The sequence below is a fragment of the Girardinichthys multiradiatus genome, chromosome 11 (genome assembly GCF_021462225.1).
Source record: "Girardinichthys multiradiatus isolate DD_20200921_A chromosome 11, DD_fGirMul_XY1, whole genome shotgun sequence".
NCBI lineage: Eukaryota > Metazoa > Chordata > Actinopteri > Cyprinodontiformes > Goodeidae > Girardinichthys > Girardinichthys multiradiatus.
This window is the reverse complement of record NC_061804.1, coordinates 32,468,247-32,489,315: the sequence shown is the minus strand read 5'-3', so window position 1 is coordinate 32,489,315 and position 21,069 is coordinate 32,468,247. Positions and strand designations below refer to the sequence as shown.

General features: G+C 41.8%; 1 protein-coding gene across 1 annotated transcript; it reads left to right on the top strand.

The window, feature by feature from the left end:
• The first annotated feature begins 3,714 nt into the window (after positions 1-3,714).
• Positions 3,715-19,544, top strand: LOC124876850 (N-acetyllactosaminide beta-1,3-N-acetylglucosaminyltransferase 3-like). The gene is made up of 2 exons (XM_047379870.1): positions 3,715-3,777; positions 17,946-19,544. Exons 1-2 carry the CDS (start codon positions 3,770-3,772, stop codon positions 19,126-19,128), a joined length of 1,191 nt encoding a protein of 396 aa, XP_047235826.1. The 5' UTR covers positions 3,715-3,769; the 3' UTR covers positions 19,129-19,544.
• Positions 19,545-21,069: the final 1,525 nt, after the last annotated feature.

The window sequence follows — 21,069 nt, the reverse complement described above, 5'->3', positions numbered from 1 at the left end:
ATGAAACACGGTGGCAAGTGTTCAAAATGGAGGCCCTGTTATATAGCGTCTTGTGACGTCAGACTTGGGACGCTCCGCCACATCAGCCGCAGCGCCAGACGGCACTCTGCAGGAGCGGACTGCCCTGGACACAAAATGGCCGAAACCACCAGGAGGCCTGGGGGCGTCCAGCAACATGCACATAGTCCAATATTCAGCAAACAAGTGGTCCAACAATTGCAAAGATAAGGAGCTGTAATACCAGCACAGCTGTTGTCTTTTTTTACACAATTGGTAGTAGTGTTTAAACAAACTTGTGAGCAAAATGACATGTAGGCCGCGTAGATTTATGGCTGTAGAATTATTAGAAAAGTGTTGTGTTTAAGTCCTCTCTCTATTTCCAAAAGAGCTTGTACTTTCGGCATCATGCAGTATGACTGTGGCTTTTTGACTATGCTTTAGCAGTGTAAAGGGCAAAACAAGAACAAAAAACAGGATGTGATGGCAGTAAGCTATAATAATGGGGTAAAGGTAAAAAACAGTGACAAACCTTTCAGTCAAAATTTCTGATTCATTTTGTTTTTTGATGATGAAACTATTAAAATATTTGAACGACAGTAGTTTCGTTGGGAATTCAATCGCAACAAAATACAGTTTATGTGAGTAAAGCCAAAATGGGAGAATAAAACTCATATAAAGTAGGTTGTAAATGCTAGACGGTGATATAATTGATATGCTAATGCGCGAATGATGTCATGACCTACATATATATACAGGGGTTGGACAATGAAACTGAAACACCTGGTTTTAGACCACAATAATTTATTAGTATGGTGTAGGGCCTCCTTTTGCGGCCAATACAGCGTCAATTCGTCTTGGGAATGACATATACAAGTCCTGCACAGTGGTCAGAGGGATTTTAAGCCATTCTTCTTGCAGGATAGTGGCCAGGTCACTACGTGATACTGGTGGAGGAAAACGTTTCCTGACTCGCTCCTCCAAAACACCCCAAAGTGGCTCAATAATATTTAGATCTGGTGACTGTGCAGGCCATGGGAGATGTTCAACTTCACTTTCATGTTCATCAAACCAATCTTTCACCAGTCTTGCTGTGTGTATTGGTGCATTGTCATCCTGATACACGGCACCACCTTCAGGATACAAAGTTTGAACCATTGGATGCACATGGTCCTCAAGAATGGTTTGGTAGTCCTTGGCTCCCATCTAGCACAAGTATGGGGCCAAGGGAATGCCATGATATGGCAGCCCAAACCATCACTGATCCACCCCCATGCTTCACTCTGGGCATGCAACAGTCTGGGTGGTACGCTTCTTTGGGGGTTCTACACACCGTAACTCTCCCGGATGTGGGGAAAACAGTAAAGGTGGACTCATCAGAGAACAATACATGTTTTCACACTCCTTGCACCATTGAAACCGACGTTTGGCATCGGCATGAGTGACCAAAGGTTTGGCTATAGCAGCCCGGCCGTGTATATTGACCCTGTGGAGCTCCCGACGGACAGTTCTGGTGGAAACATGAGTGTTGAGGTGCACATTTAATTCTGCTGTGATTTGGGGAGCCGTGGTTTTGTTTTTTGGATACAATCCGGGTTAGCACCCGAACATCCCTTTCAGACAGCTTCTTCCTGCGTCCACAGTTAATCCTGTTGGATGTGGTTCGTCCTTCTTGGTGGTATGCTGACATTACCCTGGATACCGTGGCTCTTGATACATCACAAAGACTTGCTGTCTTGGTCACAGATGCGCCAGCAAGACGTGCACCAACAATTTGTCCTCTTTTGAACTCTGGTATGTCACCCATAATGTTGTGTGCATTTCAATATTTTGAGCAAAACTGTGCTCTTACCCTGCTAATTGAATCTTCACAGTCTGCTCTTACTGGTGCAATGTGCAATCAATGAAGACTGACTACCAGGCTGGTCCAATTTAGCCATGAAACGTCCTACACGAAAATGACAGGTGTTTCAGTTTCATTGTCTAACCCCTGTATATATATATATATATATATGTATATATATATATATTTTTTAAACTTTATTTCACACCACATCTAATAAATGATCAGAAACCAGAAACTAGTCCATGATGAGGCTGTAACTTAACTGAGAATATTGAGCTGGTTTTCTATGAACATGAATTAATTAATTTAAACCTGGCTGAACTGAATTTAGATCTAGTTCTTGTTAGGAATGAACTGGAACAACACTGCACATGTTGGAACCGTGGTAAGCAGTGCATCCTCAATCTGGTCAGATTGAATGTTTCTTTTAGCCTTTATGTGATTACAGAATTAGCATATTCTCCTTATGTATGCTATACATACATATCTATAAAAACACAGGGCAAATACATGATCCATAAGGTTTTAAACTACTGTGCATTTATTTCTTGACTTTGAATACCAGCCAAATTTTGAACAGGATTCCATAGTAGTCGTGCCTCAACTATAGGAGGTGGCGTAAAATGTGGACAGGAACACTGAGATATATTAGACGCTCATACCAAAGGTTATTTTGGAATCTACATTTACCCTTCTGTGCTCGTTTTTGGACTTTAACAGTAAGAAAACTAAGGTAAACAAAGCAAATTCCCAATTCTCTGTTTAGCTCATTCCTTTACCAGGTTACCAGGTTTAAAAATGATTTCAGCTCTTTGTGTGGCTGAGTAAAGCTTGGGAAACTTCATTTCAGAGCCGAAAGAACCTGTCTGACATGTAATTTGAACAGTAGGATATTTTTTATGGGGAAATCTGCACTAACAGAAAAGTCACTTACCTTTCAGTCAATTGCAAAACGGTAACTAAAATAACTGGATCAGCAAGCTGGTTTATTATGACAATGCTGAGATGACAAATGACATGAAGGATTTCAAAAGCAACAAGGAATTTGAAAATACATTTGTTTGATCATATGTTCTTAACATATCAATACTTAAATTCATTGTAACATCTAATATGTAATTTATGCAGAACAAATAATTAAACACTAAAACAAGAATACAGATATAATTCTAAGCTTAAAACTGTTATATTAAAACTCAGAAACTAAAATATGAATGTTTCCAGTGGGAAGAAGTTGATTTTATGACTTTGAAAAGGAGACAGACTGCACTGGACCTGACCTGATCTGACCGAAGGATTTGTTTAAGGGTCAGTCAGTCATTTTCTACCGCTTATTCCATAGTGGGTCGTGGGGAAGCTGGTGCCTAACTCCAGCAGTTGTTTAAGGGTATGATTCTAAAATTAATTAAGATTAATTTCAATGATAATATTGACCTAAATTGATTCACTTTTTATCTATAGCTTTATCAAAAAAAAATTTTTAAACTGCTCCGACATTTTCAGATCCAGTGAAAGTGAAGCTTCCCTCAGTATTTTAGGTTAATTAAAACTTAAATCTGATCTGTGAAAAGCTTTTCAGTAGCTTTCAACACAATAATTTTACCCCCAATCGACTATTTGGGCTCAGATCTTGCTTCATCAGGCAGCTGCTTTTACTGTTTTTTTTTAACTCCCCCATTACTATAATGACAGTAACGATAAAACTAAACAATAAAACAAAAATTAATGAGAAATAAATCAAGTGTTCCTTCCAAGAGTTTGATAGATATTTGTGTAGTGTGTCATGCGTCTCGTTGGCTGACAGACTAAACCCTAGGAAGGAGTATCCTTATGAAATCAAGTATCACACTTGCCTCTGGCATAATCTGTCCTGCACTTGCATCGCCTGTTAACTGACAGAGAAACTGAACAATTTCATCTACCAAAATGCTCCGGTAATTATCACAGATTTTTAAATTTTTGTAATTTTTTTTTCTGTATGTATTTATCTAATGTATATCTGATTTATTATTCATATTTATTGTTTCTCAACAGGACCATTTAAACTGTTTTAATTTCAGTTTATGCTTTATTATACTGTTCTTATTATGGTGGACATCTTGGGTAAATGATTTCTTAGTTTTTTTGTTTTTTGTTTGTGAAATATTAAGTGTCAGATTAAGAGCAAGGTGAAATGAAACATGTCCTTAAATACTAAAGCCAGGACATCTTGTGTCCTTTTGAATTTGTCATGATTTGTGGGTGTTTTTGGGTTGTTCTTATTATTATAATTATAATAATTATTATTATTATTCTTGATAGGTTTTTAATCATGCTTCTGTTTATTATTTTCTTGGTCATGCTTTAGTTTTTGTCTTCTAGTTCATGTTTTGCCAAGTTAAGTTTTTTGGATCTGGTTATGCTTTAGTTTCATGGTTTACTAGTTGTGTTTCTATTACTTTGTATTCAAGAGTCTCTGTTTTGCTCCAGCCACGTTTTGTTCTCTCCTGTCTGTCAATTAACTTTATTCGGTTCACCTGCACCTAGCTTTCAGTCTCCTCGTTTCACTTGGTTCTTGCTCCATAAATACAGTTCATTCCTGGCAGAAACATTTCGGATTTTATTACCCTGTTTTCAGCCGGTATTTGCAGATCATGCTATGCTTGTCTTGCCTGCCTGTTTATTGTTTTGTTCCTGCCTCCTCTTGTGAGTGAATGTTTTGTTTTTCTAAGATCATATTATATATACTCACCGCCGATGCTTCCTGTCCGTCTGCATTCCGGGAGCCTCCATACTAAGCCTGACAGAATTTATATTCTTTCACTGGAGACCCACTACCAATTTCTATTTCCACTTAATATTTCTTGTTTATAATTTGCTTTTTAGATAGAAGCAAACATTTCGATAGTTTGATTTTATGCAAACCATCTACAGATGAAAACCCAGGGAGTCAGGATTAGTTTACTCCGATTACTCTAACATGAAACATTGAATGGTGGCTCAAGAGGTCTTGGCAGTTTATCAGTCATGAACTTAATGTTCTTCTGACAGCTGTGGTTGACAGAGATTTCTGACAAAGATATGTTGTGTCACTTATAGCAAGGAAGTAAAAGAAATGCCTATGCATTTTTTCATGGAACATCAACATTGGAACTTGTTCAGCTTGTTTTGATTATAAAGATCATAGATAATAAAGATTTTGTGTGTTTTTTTTTTACTTTTACAGGGGCATGTTTACCACTGTTTTACTATCACTATGAAATGTAAGAATCAAAGAGTTCAATCAGACTTTTTTGTATATAAGTTATATGATGCCCGAGTTTTATTTTTGATCAATCCATTTTAGTTTTTTTTATTTAACTAAAGTTGTGGCATGTCTTTATTAGTAAGAGGACCAAGGTGATCAGCCTTTTTTTAATGATTATCTACAGTGGCTCTCAAAAGTGTACACTCAAATGTTCAAATGCCAGGTATTTTAGGCTAGTGAAATGAGACCAGGATCAATTCCTTCCCAGCTTTTCCACCTCTAATGTGACAATTTTCCCAAGCAATTAAAGTGAAAGGACAAGTAAATATGTTGGAAAATGTTGGAATTATGATTATTGATTAATTAAATTTTATCAATAATTATAATTAAAAATTTGACAAAATTAATTTCTTAACCAAAATCCTCATTTATGAATCGATACCAGAGATGTCTTCTGGTGTTGTAATTGTGGTTCAACGCCTCTGATAATTACAACCGTTAAATATTCAGTGATAATTGATAACTATTACCAGAGATGTCACTGTTTAATCGACCGTTTCTGCCGAAACGTGTGGAACTTCAACCTTATCTTGACTGACGAATCACTCTTGCACAAAATAAACACAGAACGCCTTCTCTTTATCTATGTGAATATTTATTAAATCACAGCCCTGATACACTCGCTCTTCCGATTTAATAATCTTCACCTACTCAAACATGCAAAGTTCTACACAAAAGGGGTAAAATATCTAACTAAACAAAATAAAGCAAAACAGCAGTGGGTGCTTATGGGATCAAATCAGCATTTATGGCAAAAATTATAATATGACAAAGGGGTGTGGTGGTGAATGGAGGTTGGGGCGCAGCTCCAACTGTAACTCGGTTATACTCAGTCATAAAACCTCCCCCAACTCTGCGAGGTGAGCAGACAAAGGGTTATAAAACGTTTGGCGGCAAGCTAGCAAGCAGTAAGCTTGAAGACATAGAAAATGGGGAATTTCTTCATGAGGTTATTTTAACAGTCCAGTTTCACAGCGCACCTGCACTTGCTCTCAGGGGTTCAACAACCCTGCAAAACACACATAAAGCTGGGTAGCGAAACGGCTTCCAGGCATCCAACACGGCACATCAAAGTTTCAATAAAAAGGTTACATGTACATATCATTCAGAACACATTAGATTAAATAGTGAATCTCATCGCACTAAAACCTCCTGTACCCTGCCCAGACTTTCTAAGAAAGAAATAAAAATAAAGGATGGGTCTTCCTTCTGAGCAGGGTTGAGAGAGAATGGGGTGGAAGTAGGAAATTACTGTGCGTCCACAGTTAACTTCAGGAAAAGCGGTCAATCTTCGTCCTCTGGCTTCCTTGGCGAAAGGGAAAATATGATCTGACCATCACAGTCGACTAGGACAAAACACGGTGGCGATTCGTCTCCTTGAAACTCCGTGTTTTTTTTTAAATTACGTGTTCAACTCACGTCTTCAATCGGCAAAGTGAAATTTCTGGCCTTCTTATTCCAGAAACCTCAGTCATGAATTCTTCGTTGACCAACGAGAGAGAATAAATGAAATCCACTTGGGACTCTTCTCCAGGTGATGCTTCAGATGTTGGTAACCGTGTCACGGTCTCCAGCTGAAGGCAAATGGTGGGTCGTCTCATCCTCTGTTATATAGTGGACGATGGCCTCAGGGCTGCGACGCCCCTGTCTTATCAGCCACGGGTCCCGACGGGATCTGTAGGCACGGACTGTCCTGGATGCAAAATGGCCGAAAACGCCAGGAGGCCTGGTGGTGTCCAGCAATGTGCAAATGGTCCAATATTCAGCAAACAAGTGGTCCAACATTCCCCCTAGGTTCAAAAGGTGGGATGAATCTCAGTCTTTCAAGCTACTGGGACCTGTCTGTCCTTTGCTGACCAATCAGTGTTCCGTGGTGAAGCAGAACAAAACAAAACTGTCTCTGTGTTCCTCAAAACCTATGACTGGGCAGGATAGAGGTTAGCCTGGGCAGGACTAAACTGACTAACTCATACCTTTCTACGTTGTTCAATGAGAAAATACAGGACAATACATTCATATCATCATTACATTCTTTGGTCATCAGCTTTGGTAACCCTGAGACAAACTGAAACAACAATAAAAGATACCATATATATATATGTGTATATATATATGTAAAGCAAACCAAATGAACCGTGGGGGAATGAATGTGAGGGAATCAATCCCTCACATAACCTGCCTGTATGCGGTGTGTAATCTTAAAAAAACCCACGAATGTTTAAAACAGGTTTAGGCTTAAACCATTAGCTCTTCCAAATGATGATGGGTTTTAATATGACTCCTGTCTCTAAACTATCTAGATGTGAAAAGAGGGAGAAAAAGAATAAATGAATTGCAATACCTAGGCTATAAGCCAGGTGTGTTTGTGGAGGTTGCAAGGTGTCTGCTGTGGTGGACGTAGGATTTCTCTACAGCAGAACTAGGCCAGTAGGTATCTGTGCCTCGGTGGGGCTGTCTACAGATGAACCAACCTCCTTTAATAAGATTTTGCATGAAATCTCTGGCAATGTGGGTGTCCATTACATCATTCTTAATCACTTCTGTGAGGGTCTGCAGTGCATACAGAGTGTTAATGGGAAAAATATTGTGCCAACGTACAGTTTAACACTGTGTCCTAGAAGGTAGTTATAGGTTTAACTGTTTCTGTTGAAGAAAGTTGTTAGTGATTAGTGCATGTTAGTGTGAGTTCATAAAACATGCACCTATTTAACTAGTCCTATGCACTGGTCTCTCCTTTCCCGGACATGGAGACAAGCTCTGTTCTTGGGGAGGAGAGTTCGATGTAGGACTTCATCTGGTTCAGCAAAACAGCAGCAGCTGGGATGACGGTGTCAACCTTTTCTGACAAGCATCCAACCCACTTGATGAAGCTGCATGTCACAGTTAGGAGGAATTTGTTACCTCCTGTTAACTTTGGAGCTGGTTCGACCCAGTTGGTCTGAAGGTGGAACCAAGGTAATGTAACCCCCTTTCGCTGAAGCGGAGGTTGATTGGTTGGCTGGGATGGCTGAAACTGGCGGCAGGTTAAACATCCTTTGATGTAGACCTTTGTGTCATGAGACGCTGGAGGCCAGTGCGCCATCTGTTGGAGGGTGTGGAGTGTGGCTTTGTAGCTCCTACGGCACCCTACAGGAGTAATGGGCGTAGGATAACGTGACCCCCCTTTGGTCTGTTGGAACAATGTCCACAGCATGGGAGAGCTGTTTGATGCCAATCTGCACACTGGAGGTGCACACTCTGTCTGTCTTAAGAAGAGGGCGGAGCCTGTCTGCTAAAAGGAGTGTGTGGCTGTGTTGTGCCTCAGTTACAAGGGGGTCTTTTTGGCACAAACGGTCATACAGCTCTCTAATGGTTGATGAATTTCACAGCCAGAATGCTAGTAGCACTTCTGGTATGAACATGGTTTCCAGGTGTACACCTTCCACCACTTTGGGGTTGTAAGTGTTCACACTTGGGTTCTTTAAAAAGCCAAGCAATGCATGACTGCATCTGGGAGGAGTTTCCTGGATGGCTGGGTGCAGCTGTGTCTCAGAGGTGCACATGACCGGCTCTGATGAGGGCCTGAGAGGTTCTTTGGGCTCCTCTAAGCTGGTTATCGGGTTGGCCACAAAGAGTGGTTTGCTGCTTACACCCAGTGGGTTTTGCACCTCTGCCTGGACCCAGAGTTGGTCCTGGTGGCAGTCAATGAGTGGGGCCAGCCTGTCCAGCAGGTCCTGGCCACCAAGAAAAAGCTCTTTGTTTAATGTGCACATATAGATGGGGTGCACCAGAGTCATGTCTTCGAGTGTGATGTCCAGCTCCACCCAACTAGTGATGCATGATCGGTTTTGGGTGCGGCTGGTGATGCTTACATCACAAACGTCAGCCTGAAATGGTTCATTGAAGGAGAGCATGGCTCTACTCACCTCCTCAAACATGATTGAGCACATCAGGTTGATCTCCGATTCTATTTTAAAATAGAAACTCAGTTGGAAACGTCCTCCTATCATGATCAGACAGTATAGACGACGTGCATGTCCATGTTGGTTCAGTTTACCTGAGAACCTTGGAATGATGGTTTGTGGTGCTTCTCCTGGGGAGGTCCCAAAGGGTACTTGGAGTTTCCCAGGTTTGTCTCCCCATCCGATCAGGTAGACTCTGATGGGTGTGGAGACTGGGTCCACGCCTAGTCATGCTGACGGGAAGTTTGGGTCTGGTTTAACTGGAGAGTCGGCTTCCTGTTTCAAGGGTTGTGGGGGCATGGTGGCCTGACGCACCACTTCTGTCACCATCTTACGTAAGGCCTCCTCCATCTCTTTCCCCATAATCCCTTCTGCGTGTCGGTTACACGCTTTTCCATAAGGTTTACCTTTAGGCTTCACGTGATGGTCATGTCGTCTGTTCAACCGGAAGTGGTCCGGCAACTTTGACTGTGGTTGGTATTCAGTACCACCACCCCAGTCCAGCTGACCAAACCTACGTTGTTCCCTGAACCTGTTCTTCACATGGGTCTGGGTGAAGGCATTTCCTGATCTTCCAACGCAAGGCTGTTCCTTTCTACATGTATCCGTAAAACCCTAGCCTTGCCCTCTGGTCCCTTGGTCGGGCGAGCACGTGTTTCCCACGCCATCTGAGCATATTTGTGGATCTCTTGCATGCTCATGGTCTTGGTTCTGCAATACATAGTAACATCGTATCGCACACTTTCATGAAGGTTGTGGAGGAACAGGGATTTAAAAGCATGTTCCTCCTCAATGCCGGGCGCATTGCGTCCTTGGAAGTAAACAGCTCTCAAGCGCCGGTAATACTCCCTGGGTGCTTCACTTTTCTTTTGCTGGGTAGTGAAAGCACCAAGTGTGGCGGAGGCCCGGTCCGTGTACACAGAATATTCTTCCCTTAAAGCTTCGCAAAGGGTTGAATAACGTTCTCGGACTGCAGGGGTCAGGCTCTCCATGAAAACATGGACACTCCTGGATGTTGTCTTCCAGATGAGCTTCAGTTTTTTCCGTGCTGATGGGCAATACAAATCTAGAAGACAGCGTTCAACTTCCCTAAGATAATCATCAATGTTTGATTCTGCATTATTAGGGTCAAAACGCTCTATGTCTTTGGCAAGAGACTCAAGCTGGCGGGTGCGCAATCCACTCTCAGGGATTGGTGCCGGCCCATCTGAGTCATCATCGGAGAGTTCACTCTGAGCTGCACTCAGGGTGTATCAGTGCATCATGCCTCATCCTCGGAAGAGGCAGTGGAGGCTGCTCCCGGTACAATGGTGGGCCCTGTGCTTCCTGGACTTGGGTCCTGGCAGCGGTTGAGGGCGGTAGGAACCACCTGAATCCCAGGGGCGGCTTTCCTGTCGCCTTGGCGGAGGTGAGGGATTGTAGAGGACCGTACTGCGAGTCAAGTTTGAAGGCTGCTCGCATCTGAGCCGTAAACTATTTACACCTGCTGGGTCCCAAGTCAGGTACCGTTCATGGCGGCTGATTGCAGTGGGGTGGGGCACTGCACCACTGAACCTATTCTGACTACTTACACCTGTTCTTGCCTCGGTGGATGTATGGGGAACCCCATGAGCCTGGAAAAGTAATCTCTGGAGAGCAGCTTCTACATCCTCCAGATCTGACCTGCAGGTTCTCTCAGGATTTCGCAGGTGTGGCTCACCTCCAAAGGTTTCAACCTGTGAGGTGGGTTTCGGTTCATCCCCCCATTCCTCCAGGGATGGGGGGGTGGCATGGGTACCCTCTATTGTCTCCAATCTATTTCCAACTTCTGTTAGTTCACCTCTAAGGACATCCACCGTCTGCAAAGTATCATTCAGCTCGTACTGCAGTTTAACACGCTGGTCAACTTCCAACATTAACCTTCGCTGATATAACAGAGTGAGCTGTCCTAACACATCTGAGACCCGTCTGTCCTTTGGTGGGTTTTTAATGACTTGGAGCAACTCCTGAATCCTGGCTTCACATTGCTCAATGCCATAATCATTGAGACCTTTACGCTCCTCTGGGGACAACAGAATCAATGACCCAATCACCTCTTGTGCCTGCATTCCTATGGGGTCCTCCACCATACACACATCTCCAGCTGCAGTCTGGGATGTTCCCTCCATCTTTGGCCCAAAATGCACAATGCAAACACACAAAACTGTTTATCTATGAACTACCACTAAACAAATTAGCAGCAACGCAACAAACTGAGTTGTTCAGTGACCAATGATTACTAAATTAATTAGCAGCACACAACAGGCTAAGCTGCTCAGTGATTAAATGATAGCTAAATTAATTACCAGCACACAACAGGCTAAGCTGTTCAGTGATTAAATGGTTGCTAAATTAATTAGAAAGCACACAACAGGCTAAGCTGTTCAGCTGGCTGTCTGATTCATATATGTATCTTCCAGGTGTATGGGTTTGCTTAAAATGGGCACACAAGTTTGACCGTTCAAACTGGGGCTTACCCAAGTCTATGCTTTAGTGGGAGTAATCAAGCAAACACACACAAAAAGGGAAAGAAAGAACAAGAGAAAGAATTTTGAAATAACCCAAAACCAAATTCAAAATAAAATTTTAAAAATGGGAAAACAAAACTAAAGCATTCAGTGATGTTCTTAGCTTCAAATAAATGTTAGTGCTCTCTAATATGGATACCTACCTTCCTGTTAGACAACTAAGTTAGTTTTATGAGTCAGATCAAAACATGCTTCACACAATAAAACCCAGCAAAAACTCTTAAATTTTATCCAAAAGTGGTAATGACTGATCTGTAACTTCAACTTTCAACTTTAAGTTATGCCCTTTTGATCATAGGTGATGGAATTATCTGCCTGTGTTAATGAATTAAGTGATTAAAATCAAAGTAGGAAATGCAATTCTCACTAGTGACCACCGGATGGTACCGAGTGCAGGTCTGAGGTTTGGAAAATCCAGCTGCAACTGCAATTTTATTAAATGGTCACCAGATGTAGGTGTTGTTCTCTACCTGACTGGGAGGATGTTGGTCACAACTGTAACTATGCCCAGCGGACACTGGGGGCAGGTCTGCTGCTTATCAGCGCTGGTTTTCTGCAGCTGATGCAGCAGGCTGGCCGGCTGGAAATTAACTTAAAATTTTCCACAAGTTAAACCAACTTTCACCTTGCATCCACAGCAAACACCTCTGAAAGATTATTTTATCCTCTGCCGCAGAACTGAGCAAACTCTAGTCAAGATATCCCTTAATTCACAAACGTTCTGTGCAAAACTCAAAAATCTCACCATAAAACGCCTAGTTAACGGAGATCACAATTGTTTATTCTGTGCAACAGTGATTTGATGTCTGTCTTTTTAAGACCCACCCAGGGACGCCATTGGAATTATGATTGTGGATTAATTAATTAATTTCTAGAATTGCGCCGCTCAAGGTGGCAGCAGGTTGGAGTAGCTCTGTTACTTTTGATTCTGATTTATTCTTTTTTGGGAACTATTCCTCTTGTGGTGGATACAGTTGATTTTTTTTGGACTACTGTCCACTCCGGTGTCGGATGCTGTGCAGCTTGGAGGATTTTTCTTGATACTTTCTATTTTTGGACATTTGTTATGATGCATTGCCATGGCAACGGGGTTGTTTCTTACAACCGGGAGCAGCTGATTAATATCTCAAAAGCTCAAATAATACTTCAACTACAACCCCAAATCCCTGATGAGTTGAAAAGGTGACGCCGTGGAGCTAAGAGAAGAGAGAGAAGGAGGAAGTTCAAACCATCTCTTCCGTTGATTACGATGGGCAATGTGAGATCGTTGGGAAACAAGTTGGATGAACTCCAAGCCCTACAAAGGACCCAGCCAGAGTACCGGGCATGCAGTATCATGTGTTTTACTGAGACAAGGCTGCAGGATCATATCCCCGACTCCAGCGTCTTTCTGCCGGGCTTTTTAACCATACGAGCAGACAGAGACTTAAAGAGGAGCGGCAAATGTAAAGGAGGTGGACTGGCAGTATTTGTGAACAACAGATGGTGTCATCCAGGACATGTTACTGTGAAGTGTCAACTCTGCAGTCCAGATATTGAACTGTTGGCAGTAAGTTTTCGTCCATATTATTTACCCAGAGAGTTCACCAGTGTTATTTTGGCAACAGTTTACGTTCCACCTTCCGCTGTTGCAGACACTGCATGTGATGCCATCAGCTCAGTTGTTGCTAAGGTACAGACACAAAACCCCAATGCTTTTGTGGCAATTTCTGGTGATTTTAACCATGCTTCACTCTCTGCTACACTTCCAACGTTTCAACAGTTTGTCAACTGCTCTACCAGAGAAAACAAAACATTGGATTTGTTTTATGCAAATGTCAAGGACTCATACATCTCTACAGCAAGACCTCCGCTAGGCAAATCAGATCACAATCTTGTTTTTCTCTGCTCGAAATATAAGCCCCTTGTTCAGAGGCAACCTGTAATAAAGAGGACTGTGAGAAAATGGTCACAGGAAGCTGAAGAAGCTCTGCAAGGTTGCTTTGAGGCTACAGACTGGGACACACTGTGCCAGCCACATGGAGAGGACATCAATGCCATGACTGAGTGTGTAACCGACTATATAAACTTCTGTGTGGATAACATCATCCCCACCAGAACCGTGAGATGCTTCCCCAATAACAAACCTTGGATCACCAGTGACCTGAAGGACCTGCTTAACAAGAAAAAAAGAGCCTTCAGAGAGGGAGACAGAGAATTATTGAGGAGTTTACAGAAGCAACTTAAAGTCAAGATAAGAGACAGCAAGGAGGTGTACAAGAAGAAGCTGGAGAGCAAGCTCCAGCAAAACAATATCAGAGATGTGTGGACAGGGATGAAGAAGATCACAGGCTTCAAGCAGAAGGATGATCAGACTGATGGACGTCTGGACAGAGCCAATGAACTGAACGTATTCTTCAATAGGTTCAGTTCAGAAAGAAGCTCAGCATCCTCCTCTCCTGCTCACAGCCAAACAGACATCCCACCCTCCTTTGACCCACAGGACCCACAGCTGTCCAGGAACACCTCACATTTTTTATCTTCCACCTCAGCCCTAGACCCTTTTACATGTTTGCCATCAACCATATCAGAAGATGCTGATGCTTCCTTTGCTTCCCCCTTCCACCTGTGTGTCTCAAGAAGTCAGGTGAAGAGACAACTGGAGAGACTGAATAGGAATAAGGCTGCAGGTCCAGATCATGTCAGCCCTAGAGTCCTGAATGCCTGTGCAGAGCAGTTCTGTGGGATTCTGCAGCACCTCTTCAACCTTAGCCTGGCCCAGAAGAAGGTTCCGGTGTTGTGGAAGACCCCCTGTCTTGTTCCGGTACCAAAGAAAACTCACCCATCAGTCCTCAATGACTATAGACCTGTTGCCCTGACATCTCACATCATGAAGGTCCTAGAGAGACTCCTGTTGGCCCACCTGAGTAAGCAAACAGTAAACCATCAGGACACCCTTCAGTTTGCTTATCGCTGTGGAGTTGGAGTTGAAGATGCCATCATACACCTGCTTCAACAAACCCACTGTCATCTGGACAAAGCCAGCAGCACTGTGAGGATCATGTTCTTTGATTTCTCCAGTGCATTTAATACAATCCAACCTGATTTGCTTTGTCAGAAACTCCAGAAGACTCAGGTGGAGGCCTCAACAATCTCCTGGATTAAAGACTACCTGACAAACAGACCACAGTTTGTGAGACTGAAGGGTTGTGAGTCTAACCAGGTAGTCAGCAGCACAGGAGCACCACAGGGGACTGTACTCTCACCATTCCTTTTCACTCTGTACACCTCAGACTTCCAGTACAAGACAGACTCCTGTCATCTGCAGAAATACTCGGATGATTCTGCAGTCATGGGGTGGATCAGAGATGGACAAGAAGCTGAGTACAGGATGGTGGTGGACAGCTTTGTGGCATGGTGTGGAAACAATCATCTCATGTTGAACATGACTAAAACAAAGGAGATGATTGTAGATTTTAAGAGAAACAGGAATAAGTCAAACACTATTTCTATCATGGGAGAAGAAGTGGAGGTGGTGGAGGAGTATAAATACCTCGGTGTTCACCTAGACAACAGACTAGAGTGGAGATGCAACTGTGAAGCCATCTACAAGAAGGGACAGAGCAGACTGTACTTCTTGAGGAAGCTTAGGTCCTTTGGTGTTTGCAGCAAGATGCTGCATATCTTCTATAAGTCTGTTGTGGAAAGTGTGATCTCTTCTACCATCATCTGCTGGGGAAGCAGCATCAGAGCCAGGGACTTAAAAAAGCTCAACAAGCTGATAAAAAAGGCTGGCTCTGTTCTGGGGACTCCTCTGGAACCTCTGGAGATCATTGTGGAAAGACGGATTCTTCATAAAATGAAGAACATTATGGAGAACTCTGAGCATCCTCTTCATGAGACTGTCCTACAACAACAGAGTGTCTTCAGTCAGAGGCTTCTTCAGATCTGCTGTAAGACGGAGCACTACAGGAGATCCTTCCTGCCCACAGCCATCAGCATCTACAACGGCTCTTTGAGGAAACCTTCATACAATGAGCTACAACAACATTTAATTTCCCTTTGGGATTAATAAAGTATTTTTGAATTGAATTGAATTGAATTAATCTTTATCAATAATTATAATTAAAAATCATAATTTGAATAAATAAATTTCTTAACCAAAATCCTCATTTATGAATCGAGACCAGAGATGTCTTCTGGTGTTGTAATTGTGGCTCAACGCCTCTGATAATTACAACCGTTAAATATTCAGTAATAATTGATAACTATTAACAGAGATGTCACTGTTTAATCGACCATTTCTGCCAAAACGTGTGGAACTTCAACATTATCTTGACTGACGAATCACTCTTGCACAAAATAAACACATAACGCCTTCTCTTTATCTATGTGAATATTTATTAAATCACAGCCCTGATACACTCGCTCTTCCGATTTAATAATCTTCACCTACTCAAACATGCAAAGTTCTACACAAAAGGGGTAAAATATCTAACTAAACAAAATAAAGCAAAACAGCAGTTATGGCAAAAATTATAATATGACAAAGGGATGTGGTGGTGAATGGAGGTTGGGGCGCAGCTCCAACTGTAACTCGGTTATACTGAGTCATAAAACCTCCCCCAACTCTGCGAGGTGAGCAGACAAAAGGTTATAAAACTTTTGGCGGCAAACTAGCAATCAGTAAGGTTGAAGACAAAGAAAATGGGGAATTTCACCATGAGGTTATTTTAACAGTCCAGTCTCACAGCGCACCTGTGCTTGCTCTCAGGTGTTCAACAACCCTGCAAAACACACACAAAGCTGGGTAGCGCAGCGGCTTCCAGGCATCCAACAAGGCACATCAAAGTTTCAATAAAAAGGTTACATGCACATATCATTCAGAACACATTAGATTAAATAGCGAATCTCATCGCACTAAAACCTCCTGTACCCTGCCCAGACTTTCTAAGAAAGAAATAAAAATAAAGGATGGGTTTTATTTGTCAGTGTCTTCCTTCTGTGCAGGGTTGAGAGAGAACGGGGTGGAAGTTGGAAGTTAATGTGCGTCCACAGTTAACTTCAGGAAAAGTGGGCAATCTTCGTCCTCTGGCCTCCTTGGCGAAAGGGAAAATAGGATCTGACCATCACAGTCGACTAGGACAAAACACGGTGGCGATTTGTCTCCTTGAAACTCTGCGTATTTTTTTTTTAGTTACGTGTTAAACTCACGTCTTCAATCGGCAAAGTGAAATTTCTGGCCTTCTTATTCCAGAAACCTCAGTTATGAATTCTTCATTGATCAACGAGAGAGAATAAATTAAATCCACTCGGGACTCTTCTCCAGATGATGCTTCAGATGTTGGTAGCCGTGTCACGATCTCCAGCTGAAGGCAAATGGTGGGTCATCTCATCCTCTGTTATATAGTGGACGGTAGCCTCAGGGCTGCGACGCCCCTGTCTTATCAGCCGCGGTGGCCGACGGGATCTGTAGGCACGGACTGTCCTGGATGCAAAATGGCCGAAAACGCCAGGAGGCCTGGTGGCGTCCAGCAACGTGCAAATGGTCCAATATTCAGCAAACAAGTGGTCCAACAAAAACTATTAAAAAACAAAAAAGGTGTAAAAACCTGGTTACATAAAAATACACTGTCCTTATCTAATATATTGTCAAACATCTTTTGTTTAAAATACAGCTTTTAGCCCTCTTGAGTTCACACCTGTCAACAGTTATAATAAATTTGATGAACATGAAATAAAGTAGGGCTGCACGGTGGCACAGTTGCCTTGCAGCAAAAAGGTCCTCAGTTTGACTGCTGGCTGGAGGTCTTTCTGCATGGAGTTTGCATGCATGGGGTCTCCTCCAGCTTCCTCCCACAGTCCAAAAACATGGCTGTTAGGTTAACTGTTCTCTCCAAATTGCCCTTAGTTGTGAATGGGTGTGTGCATGATTGTTTGTCCCGTGTGTCTCTGTGTTGCCCTGTGATGGACTGGCAACCTGTCCAGGGTGTATCCCCGCCTCTCGCCCGTAGACCGCTGGAGATAGGCACCAGCTCCCCCACGACCCTGTACAGAAGAAGCGGGTATAGAAAATGGATGGATGAAATAATGTTCAGCTGTTCTTGGATTTTGCAGACATTTGCTTGTTTGTATTAATTCTGTCCCCCAACAGTTGGACTGTACCGAGCATATCACAATAAAGGTAGAAAAATTTTGGAAATGATCTATCATGAAGTCTCTAAGACCTGGAAATGTCTTAGGTGTGTGCACACTGGAGTGCCACTATGAGAAATACTTAATAACAAATAACAATAACAATAGCCTTTTAAGCAGTATGCCTAATGAGATGTCTTCTTTTGTCACCGCAGGATTTGCAAAAAATACATCCAGAGAGAAGGCTCTAAAATAACGTCTGTGATAGTCGGAGCTCTTCTATTGGTGACTCTGTTTTATTATTTTAAAGATTTCTCTGATTCAAATCCCAAACCTCTTCAAGTCGATGTCAGCAACAATAGACGTTACATAAAATCCTCAAGCAAAAGTTTGCCACATGACCACCCCTCTCCAAAATGTGAAAAAAACACATCTGCTGAACATGTCAAGAACTTCATCTCACTTCCTGCTATCATTAAAGACATTCTCTACTACCGCCACTGTCGACATTTTCCCATGCTACTTGACATCCCTGACAAATGTGGTGGGGCTAGTGAATCATCTGATGTCTTCCTTCTACTGGTCATCAAAAGTTCTGCCGTCAACTATGACAGGAGGGAGGTGCTGCGAAAGACCTGGGCAAAGGAGAGATTGTCTAATGGAGTGTGGATCCGAAGAATCTTCATCTCAGGAACAATGGGTACCGGTTATGAAAAGAAAAAACTGAACTATCTTCTGAAGCTGGAGCAGAGCAAGTACAATGACATTCTCCAGTGGGATTTCAAAGACTCATTTTACAACCTCACATTGAAGCAAATACTCTTTTTGGAGTGGATGGAGAGAAACTGCCCATACACTAACTTCCTGTTTAATGGTGACGATGATGTCTTTGCCAACACAGATAACATGGTTTTGTATCTCCAAAACTTTAAACGTATTGGTGCAAGGAAACACCTTTTTGCTGGCCATCTGATCTACAATGTGGGACCCATTCGCAATCCACAAAGTAAATACTATGTTCCAAAGCAGCTCTATGAGTCTGAGTTATACCCTGCTTACTGTGGTGGTGGGGGCTTCCTTCTGTCTGGTTACACAGCTTTGGTCATATATATCAAGTCATACTCCATCCCTATTCTTCCTATTGATGACGTGTACATGGGGATGTGCTTGGCCAAGGCAGGGCTTCGCCCAGAGCATCATCTTGGTGTGAGAACAGCAGGACTGTATGTTCCTGGCAAAAATGTTGATGTACTTGATCCTTGCTTTTATAAAGAAATGCTTCTTGTTCACAGAATGCTCTCAGGTGACATGTATACTATGTGGCACAGAATTCAAGATCCAGATCTTGAGTGTGCCACTTCAGAATCAGGTAAATATTTGAACCAGTTCTGGCTGTGAGTTTTAAACCACAGAGCCAATGCTTGAATGTTGCATCTACTTGCATTTCTCTAGAAGGATGACAGCGTAGTTTATTTTGTCAATTGCGTTAAACACTTATACTGCTGAATGTTCATCAATTATTTGAGTTTCTTCAGTATACATGGGTTTTCATTGTAGCTTAGGAGTATTTTTATCCTTGCATTTATTGTAAAGCATTTTGTGAAAGGTGGTAAATAAATTAAGCTTACTTACTTGCTTACTAATTAAAATTGGTTAAAACTTAGAGTTTGCGGAGACATAAAAATAACTTATTTGACAAATGTTACTAACCAACATGCTGTTATGGAGAAAAAAACATTTACAATGGTTGGCAGAGTTTAGGGCTTTGTTACATATACAGAATGTAAAGTATGATGTATTTCAAAATTCTTAATAAAACATTGTAAAGCTAAATAAACTTTTATGTGATGATTAAATCAAAAGGAATGTAACTGAGTCCTTAAAATTAGACTAGAATAAAGTTAGAAATCTGTGTTTTGAAGAATGAAAAATGGATGACAAAATGTCAACTTACAAGGCACATTTTGCTCAAATTTTGGAAAGCTCACTGGACATAAAATTAAACCAAATCAAATACCAAAATAAATTAAAAAAATGTAACCCCTTCTAAAAAAAATTATCATCTCTGACAATTATTAAGAACAAATAAATGTTTTGTCATTACTGTGGGATACACTGTTGTACTGGCTGTTTAATAATGTTACATGGGGATTTTGATAATATATATTATTCTTTCTGTTGGTGTATTACACCTCCCAAATACCTTCCTGTAACATCTGGTATAAAACTAACACACCATACTGGTGGTGGCATTGGGATGATCTGGGGATGCTATGCTGGAAAACTTAATGTAGAAAATCCGGAAGGAGAAAATCTGCCCTTCAGTCCAAGAAAAGCTCAAATAAACTTGTGTTATGCAGCAGGACAATGATCTGAGGCACACCTACAGTATAACTCCATCTCTGAGAAGTACACAGGAAAACAATAAAGGTTTTTCGAGTTGCCTAGTCAAGTTCTGGACTTAAACCCAATTGAGAAGTTTTGGCGTGACCTTACATAGGCAGTTCTAAATGTAGATACAATCTAGATAAAATAAAACAATTTAATAAAGAAGAGCAGGTGAAACTTTCTGCACAGCAAGGTAAAAGTGTCAATTTCATGGTACTTGCTGCCCCCAAGGGGGGAACAATCAGCTATTGGGTTTAGGGCTAATTGCTTTTTAACATAAGGCCTGGTTGGTTCAGATAGCTTTTTTGAAAACTATTTTTGACAAAAGTCTTCATGACTGCATTTATTTTACCACAAATATCAATTACAAGGAAGAAATAAAATAAACACATGTCAAAACGGTGATGAATTTGAATATTCACTAACCAGTCAGTATCTGTATTATCTCCTGATACCGAAGAAGCACTCCTCCACTTTCTATTCTGGTGTTAGCTCAGAGATACACCACAAATCCATTTCACGCAGATAGTATGCTGCATGTATAAACACTCCTGTCCTGTTATCCTAGGAATTACCTAAATAAGGAAGGGATAAAGGGGTATTGGACACAGAGCCTCATTAGCAGAAATATGCAGAGCTGTGCTCTTAACTGGCTGGTTAATGGCTATGTTATCGAGTACATTTGTTTACAGTCTCTTCATTCAATCCTGTTATCACAAACGATGATAGACTATAATCATTCTTAGTCTATTTCTGTTAGATTTGTAGTCATAAAGGACAAAGTTTAGGAGCATGATGTAAATACCATCATTGCTCCAGCAACCCTGTAAATACCAGGCTTGCCCTCTTGAGGTTGGAGGGGACCTCCTGCCTTAGGAGTTTAAGTATCTCGAGGTCTTGTTCACAAGTGAGGGAAAACCTGAGCAGGAGATGTGTAAACTGTTTACCTCA